This window comes from Sinocyclocheilus grahami, unplaced genomic scaffold (assembly GCF_001515645.1).
Source record: "Sinocyclocheilus grahami isolate Dianchi unplaced genomic scaffold, SAMN03320097.WGS_v1.1 scaffold175.1, whole genome shotgun sequence".
NCBI classification, from domain to species: domain Eukaryota; kingdom Metazoa; phylum Chordata; class Actinopteri; order Cypriniformes; family Cyprinidae; genus Sinocyclocheilus; species Sinocyclocheilus grahami.
Genome location: NW_015505354.1, coordinates 747,193 through 755,152, shown reverse-complemented (window position 1 = coordinate 755,152; position 7,960 = coordinate 747,193). Strand labels below are relative to the sequence as shown.

Genomic DNA, 7,960 nt, shown 5'->3' with positions numbered 1-7,960 from the left:
ACAGGCCTTCGAATTAATTAAATTTCTTTTTAGTTTTTCAGGGAGGTCTAACAGGAGGGGTAAGGTTTTTTTTTTTTTTTTTTTACCAAAGGAGGCACGAGAGCTCATCCCTCCCCCGGCCTCCCCTCCCCTTCTCTTATCACTTAGCGGTTGTAATTACATCAGCAGATTCAGCACATTCGCAATAGAAAAGTGGTGCTTTCCAACTTCAGTAACATGTTATGGTATTACTATGCTATGAAATTAAAATAAATAAATAATTAAACATACACATTCTGAGACATGAACTGAAATTAATTGTGAATTTTATTAACATTAAATCGTCCTCCTCCCATTTTCACCTCAAAGTTTTGGAGAAGCTGTGCCTCCCCTGACGAGCCGCCACTGCTGGTAGGAAGCTTTTTTAGCTGCGTTTATGATAAATATGCATAACAGTGACTGTAAAATATGTATATTAGGTATGGAAATTACATATTTTGAGTTCTGATATTTGAGATTGTGCTACTTTGGGCACTTTCAGCATTACTTTAACCACCAACCAACCACACCCCAGCCCCCCACCCCGCCCACACCCACTGTTCTCTTTTTGGAAAACTAAAATATGGTCACCCTAGCTAAAGATAGGCCACTAGTCTATTTTTGACGGATACCGCGTCGAAGTCTCACATAATTAGATAATTGAGGTTGTGTTTTAAATGACTAAAACAGCTATAAATATTTTATCCTTGACGTTCATAACTAGACTTTGATATGATGTAAGTCATGAAGCGCACTTTTACTTTTGGAGTGAATTTGCATTTAATTTTCTCCACTGCATTCACACACACTCTACACGCACGTGTGTGTGTTCACGTGTGCTCATGTTCTTCACAGTTCTTCCTGCAAGCACTTTATTTTTCTTTGATACTGAACAGATGTAATTATTTTGTTCAGATTAAAATGTTATGACATTGTATGTATTGTATTTAATTTAACCAAAAAATCCTGCAAGCACTTTACTTTTCCCCCTTTACTCGTACTGCACAAAAAGTGGTTCGATGAGGTTGAATGTTACAGGGACTAATTAATGCAAATGCAGATCACACTGTGTTCTGGTTAAATAACTTTTTTTAAAGGTTTGCATATGTTGAAGTGTTCTTAATGACAGCTTTCCTAAAATTATCCTATTCCTAATATAAGAAATATCCCAATATATCGCCTTGCTTACAGTATCGCAACATATCGTATCGCAACCCCTGTATCATGATATGTATCGTATCGCCAGATTCTTGCCGATACACAACCCTAAGACCTTATTTTCTGTTGACTTCATGACTGTTTTTCCCTGACAAACATGTCCGTGTGCTCGGGAGGGTGGGCGGATATCCTTCAGAATATGAAGCCAAGGTTGCAGCAGTGCAATATGGAACATGAGAAGAGAAGCACCAGTGTAATATCCATCTCCACCTTCAAACTGCCAATAAAGGCAAGCTAATGCACATTACTTCTCTCTCACTCTAGGGCTTTAACAGTCATATTCACTCATCCTACGATCCAAACACATCTGCACACACTCTTATACTCACACTGACAGTAAAATTTTGGGTTGTGCCATCAGGGAAGAGCACAACACAGAGTAGGCCGCAGCGTGGCATGTGAGTATGTTTGGACAGATCAGCGCGTCCAAGAGCAGTGATCTTGTTTCCAAGCACACTCCATGGGGATGTCATCTCTGAACCCTGTCACATATGCACACCTGCTAAAACAAGGAGTCAGACAGGTTAAACGCAAGCACTCATTCCAAACGTGAAGGTGACGATGACGAAGATGATGACTACCGGTAATAAAATAACGTGACGCATGTGCAGAACTTCTGTACATGCCGTTCCAATCTTATGAAACAAATTTATACAGTACATTCTCTTACTGTGTGCAACAGACATTTTAAAAGCATGTTGTGAATTGCATGCAATGACAAGACCTTAGCAAATCCCTTATAACTGTAATTATACTTCCTGTGCAGAGAACGTTCCATCCCAAATGATGGATGGACTGGTCAGCACAGATACTGTGCCTATGACACGCTCACCGAAATTAATGAAGGTGTAAAAAAAAAAAAAAAGACAAGAAAACATATCACATATTTAGTGATTTTAGAAACAGTCAGCCTGTTTTTTTTTTACAAAAGAAAAAGAAAGCATACACAATGTAAATAAGAGATTCATTGTGTAGTTAGTTATTTGATTATATCAGGAGTTTTGCGTGAGTAAGCTCGGTCAGTTGTGCTGTAAGTAAAATACCATTTGCTCGGTTTTTCTACATAATCCGTTCACAACATGTTCTTGCATTGTTTTTTACACTCTTCTTTTCTCCTCCCAGCACAGTCCAGGAATGTGGACTATTTTACTACCCAAAGAGTCAAGAAAGAGCGAGGAGGGGGAGTACATTCATGCATCTGTCACCGCCAAATTTTTATTGAAAGCAGAAAGCAGCTTTGATCTTCAAACACACTACTTTTTTCATTATCGGTACAACAGTGACTTAATGTTCATTAATGTCTTGTGGAAAGTGTATTTTATTTTGTATATTGCAACTATTTTTATGTTATTCTGTCTTGTCACTGTTTTGTACGCATACATACTACTGTGGAGACAAATCTGTGTTCTCATTTGTAAAAAAAAAAAAAAAAGTAAATAATGTTTTTACTATTCTAAAAATGCATAAAAAGTTTTCTGTTTGGGTTAGCCGACAGTCTTTATAATTAGCTGTATGTAAAAGCAAAATAAGGTGTCTTTACACAGCCAGGTTAAGACTGCTCTGTGCCTGTTTAAAATTCAGTGTAACGATATGATGCAGCATAAAAGGCTAAATTTTGCCTGCTCTGACCCACCTTCGCCCCTAGTATCACAGTATACAATTGTAATTGCTGTGTAAATGCCACCGCTAATCAAACACTTAAATGCCACTTCAGAAGCACTTCTGTGCCACCTTTGCCGTGTAAACTTGGCATAAGACTAGCGCATGTCCCCCATTTAAGGCATCTTGACATCGCTAAGTTAGGGCTGCTCTGTTCCTGCTCAAAATTCAAGACCTGATGCTGCACAAGAGCCAGACAAAAAATTATGCCTGCTCTAACCCACTTCAGCCTTAGTATCGAAGTATACAGTTGTAATTGCTGTGTAAATGCATTCATGCCACCTCTGATCAGAATTAAACAGTCTGTGTAAAAACACTTGTCACTTTAGAAGCGCTTCTGAGCCACCTTCAAAGTGTAAATTTGGCATTAGAGAAATAAACATTAGTGTATATACAGTATGTTGATGTTTTTGGCAGTATTGTTTGCAAAACATTAATGTCAATAAAGTACTTTGTAATTTGAGAGAGTGAAAGGGTGAGAGAGAAGCTACTAGTGAATCTGATACAGACATAAAACTGTTGTCCTATGGATACTAACATTATGACAATTGCAGTTATTTGAACATGCAGTTATTTCAAATTAGCCTAAGCAACATTAAATCACTCTTTTATTTTCAGACCTTACCTTACAGATCCTGATCGCTCTCTGGGACTCTTCTGCAGTTTCAGAAGTTTTATCTCCGAGACTAGGGAAATTATAGACTTAACACAGACTTAGACGTTTGTCTCACTTTCTGACAAAATAAAACACACGTCAGAGGTGTAAGGTATATATTTTTACTTTGACTCACACGTTTGGAAACGGTTTGGCGAGCATTAAAGGTTGAAAGCGCTACACGCTCGAGCTCACTTTTGAGAGACACGATATTTACGAGGTAGGAAGTGTGATTACTTTAGACCATACTTAATAAAACAAAAGCCTTTCCGACTCTAAATACGGCCATGTAAAGTATTTGAAAAACTATAGCAAGACTGGACATTTAAACACGAGAAGCCGCTCAAAGTTTCTGTATGATACACAGGCTTTTCTGGGTGTGACGTCTCACTGATCTGCTCGGGCTTGAGCTCTGTCAGAAAGCAGAACCGAACCAGCTGAACTGAACGAGCGGACAGTCCTGACTCCTGCACCAACATTTTGTCTCGAATAAATATTTCGGATTAAACGAAACACGTTTCGGAGCTTTATCGCGATATCTTCCAAGACCAATCCAAGAGTGGACATATTTGTTGTTTTTAAAGCCAAATATACGTAATTTTGCTTCTTCAGCCCACAAATCTGGAGTCCAAACGGGACATTTCTACAGCACAGAGAGCGTCAGAAAGTTACCTGCTTGAGGTGCTCTCAATGTCTCTGCGATGCTAGAGGTGCTTATAGTTCCCGTGATGAGAGAAAACTTTCCATGTTAAGGCGATCATGGTTGCAGGTGTCGGTAAACTTCCGGATTATGTTTTTTTTCCTCCGGGTCCATTCGGGTGGGCAACCGCTGCGTCACTGCGCTGACCACAAGTTCGAGATCTAATGTGAACTTAGACGCGAACGTAGCCAATGTTATTATGTTTCACTTCTTTTTGATCGTGTGATTACAACACACGTTTTACAAGTTTCAGAATGTGCATGTTGTCAGCCCACATATGGACACTTCCGAGTTTACACGAGCCTGGATTTCTAGGCGTGATTCGTGTTGTGCGCGCAATCTCAGGTGCGTGTGCCCGCCGGTTTAGGGCGCTGCCTCCCCTGAGTCAAGAAGCACACCTGAGTCCAGATACAAACTGGTCTCACAGGCTGGTTTTAAATGGTTTTTGGGCACCTTTCAGCTAGTCAGGCTGAGAGACCAGCTGGCCGCCGGCTAAACATCAGCTAAGCTCGGCCAGGCTGGGATACCAGCTCGACCAGTTTAAACATACTACGTTCAGAAAACAGGCAGATGAACCTCAGAGTTATCATAGTGGTATAGCCAAATGACTCCAAATGGGAATTCATGGAGCTTTTGCTCATGATGAGGGGGAGTTGTTTACAAGTTGGACAACTGAAATGAAGTTCCAAACGTAGGTTCGGGAGGAGCCTAATCATTCAGTCCTGTCAATCATCATTACGAGCCTATATAAGCAGCAGACATTGCGCCGTCCCAGCGACAATTCTTCCGGCATCCCTCCACCTCCCCATCTCCTCCTCTATTTCTGTTAATCTTCTTCTATGTAGTATAGCAATGGGGGTTGAACTTGGAGCTCAAGCTGAGCCTCAGGTTCGACTAGAGACTCAAGGACAGCAAGCAAAGTTTGTTTACCATTAACCATCAGGACTGGATAGGCAGGCGAACTCATGAAACAAAATTAAGGAAGTTGAGCTGCTTTGTTTGCACTATTCACGGCATGTTTTTTATTTTTATTTCTTTTGTACCCTAGAGATTTGAAGAAATTAAAGATAAACATTTAGCAACAATTTCGGGTCTTGCGACAAGACAAGCAGCTTAGATTTTAAAGTTCTACAATGACGTTATCAAGGGTTTTATTCAAATGTATTAGTGTAACTCAATTTGACAACGTGTTTAAAACCACTTAAATGAGGCACCTCATGTGGCTGAGATCAGGCATTAAGTTGATTTGGGATGTGCCACAGCTACAGTGTGAAATCTTATCAGTTTTGACAAATGTGTGTGGGTGGCCACCATATCAGTCACAGTTTGTTTCTAGATTGTTAAGTGTGTCTCCCAATGAGAAACCATGAGGTAATTTGACAAAGATACATGAGGGGTGGGCGGGTGTTCCAGTGTCACCTTTCTGATTCAGAAACTAATAAGGGCTGACTTAACCTTCTGATTGCCAAATATTTCTCTGTACCCCCACCCCTCTGTGACATCAGAGAGATCAGTGGATTTCTTGAAAGGTATATAGCCTTAATAAATCATCCGGTGTTTCCCACCTCTGTGATATTTCAAAATGAGTACAAGGAAATGAAATAGTGTCACACGTATTAAAATCCCAATGGATTATTAAAGAAAAACATTTGAAATATTTGGTTGGGTTTTAGGCATGTAATGTGATTATAGACAGGTATGTCTCTTATATTGTGGATCACACACTCTCAGATAAAAAGGTTGGTACCTTTAGACATTGGGGTGGTACACACAAAATATGAATATTAAATATAATAATAATAAATACTATCTGTTTATTATATAAAAAGTATATAAAGTTAAAAAGAATATTTAATAAACAAATAGACAATAGAAAACAACTGGTCTATCAACAGGAAAAAACACTGCAGCAGTACTAAATTTAATATTAAATATTTTTAATATTATTAATGCAATGCAATGTCTTCGTTTATTTTAAGTACTCTTAATTTCTCTTCTTGCTTTCACTGGTGGGACTGGTTTTCAGAATGGTCAGTCATACAGCGTTGCAAAATATATTTGTCTGCTGAATGCAGCAACTGAAAAATCAGAATCAATAATTAGACTGCGCTGTTTCCTTTCAAGAATGAGAGACAGCAGAAGTTCCCCATTTCAAAGGTCAAAAGTTACAAGCAGGCATCTCTGTTATGTAACCTGTAACCTTGGCTGATTGAGAGAGTTAACATGCCAACATGGCAATAAGAGAACTTTTAATTTATCGAAAGCCTAGACAGGTTTATGAGGGTTCCCCCTTAAGTATCAAAAAGTAGTATATAGCTATCCAAGAACAGTTATGAAACCCTCTAACCACAGGTCAACCACAATATGACATCTAAATGTTCACATATGAACCTGATAGTAGAGTGCGTGTTGTACAATGACTTTCAGAAGAATTTGGAAGACTTTTAAAAAGGAATGTATATCCTGTCATAGTTTTCCGTGAGAAGCCGATATTTAAAAGATCTCGTTCGAACGCGACTGTCAGTATGGGAAGCGAAACAACCCAAATGTGATTTTGAATTTTGCACTGCATTGTGTTTTAGGTTTATCGGAAAACACATACAAATTAACCATGATTTTATGACACTAATCCTAACCATACATTTGTAGTTGTGGGTTAAAAAAAATGACAATCAATCCATGGTTACTGCACTTTTACTATAGTAAAATCATTGTTAGTTTCCGTATTTCCATAAGGGAAAATTTTTGTTTTTACATTTTACTCTTTTTTTTCAAGCATAATCATATGCTACAGTTACACAAATATCCTTAAATGTAAAATTTACTTAAATATGTCTTGATGAGCGAAACCATAAAATATTTGAATTCTAAGAGGATAATGGAAGTTTCTGCTGTGAACGTGACTACTAAATATAGGCTATACGTGCTTCAAAGTAGCTAACACTACTGTTTACATGTAGTAATATGAAAGATAATAAGCAAAAGAAATGTAATAACTCATTATGTTATGTGCAGGGAAAAAACACGAACTTCTGCGGAGAGTAATGTTCGCACAGTAGGTGGCGGTAATGCACCTTAACGTTGGATCCCACCTGCCTTAAAACATGAAGAAGAAGAAGAGTAATGTTCGCGCTGTGCTGTTGTAACTGATCCGCGCCGCGCTGTCGAGTCGGTCATTGAGCCGCGCCTATGACAGGTCAGCGCGGCGCGAACACTTGAATACCGCGCCGTTTCGTCCCACATTTGGGTTGTTTGGCTTCCCATATGTCAGTGTCTATTTAGCGCTCTAACAACCTTGTAACTTTTGTGGCAAGACTGGCAACTAAAACGTTGTTTACAACGTTTTATATTTCATTTGTGTTTAAACTTTATGGAATTTATGGGCTCAGGCCCAGTGTGTTAAAGAGAGAGAGAGGGGAATCGCCGAGGCGCAGTCCAATCAAGCGAGAGTCTTATCTGTCGAATAACGGGCGTAGTGGCGTCACAGCTTTTGGGAGGAACCATTGCTGCGTCCGAAATCGCATACTTCCATACTATATAGTAGGCGAAAAACAGTATGCGAGGCGAGTAGTATGTCCGAATTCATAGTATTCGAAAAACAGTAGGCGAGAAGTACCCGGATGACCTACTACTTCCGCCCGAATTCCGTAGCATGCATACGATGGACACTTTACTATCCCATGAGGCCACGCGAGAGGAGGCGCCATATT

At 39.3% G+C, this 7,960-nt stretch overlaps 1 protein-coding gene across 1 annotated transcript in view; it reads right to left on the bottom strand.

The window, feature by feature from the left end:
* The window catches only part of LOC107593679 (tyrosine-protein phosphatase non-receptor type 3-like), a 34,728-nt gene extending 30,178 nt beyond the window's left edge, over positions 1–4,550 (bottom strand). Inside the window, exons 1-2 of the mRNA XM_016283525.1 lie at positions 4,223–4,550; positions 1,566–1,735 (exon numbers count right to left, since the gene is read on the bottom strand). Of these exons, the coding sequence (XP_016139011.1) occupies positions 1,566–1,709 (144 nt within the window). The 5' untranslated portion in view covers positions 1,710–1,735; positions 4,223–4,550. The remainder of the gene's footprint in view (positions 1–1,565; positions 1,736–4,222) is intronic.
* Positions 4,551–7,960: the final 3,410 nt, after the last annotated feature.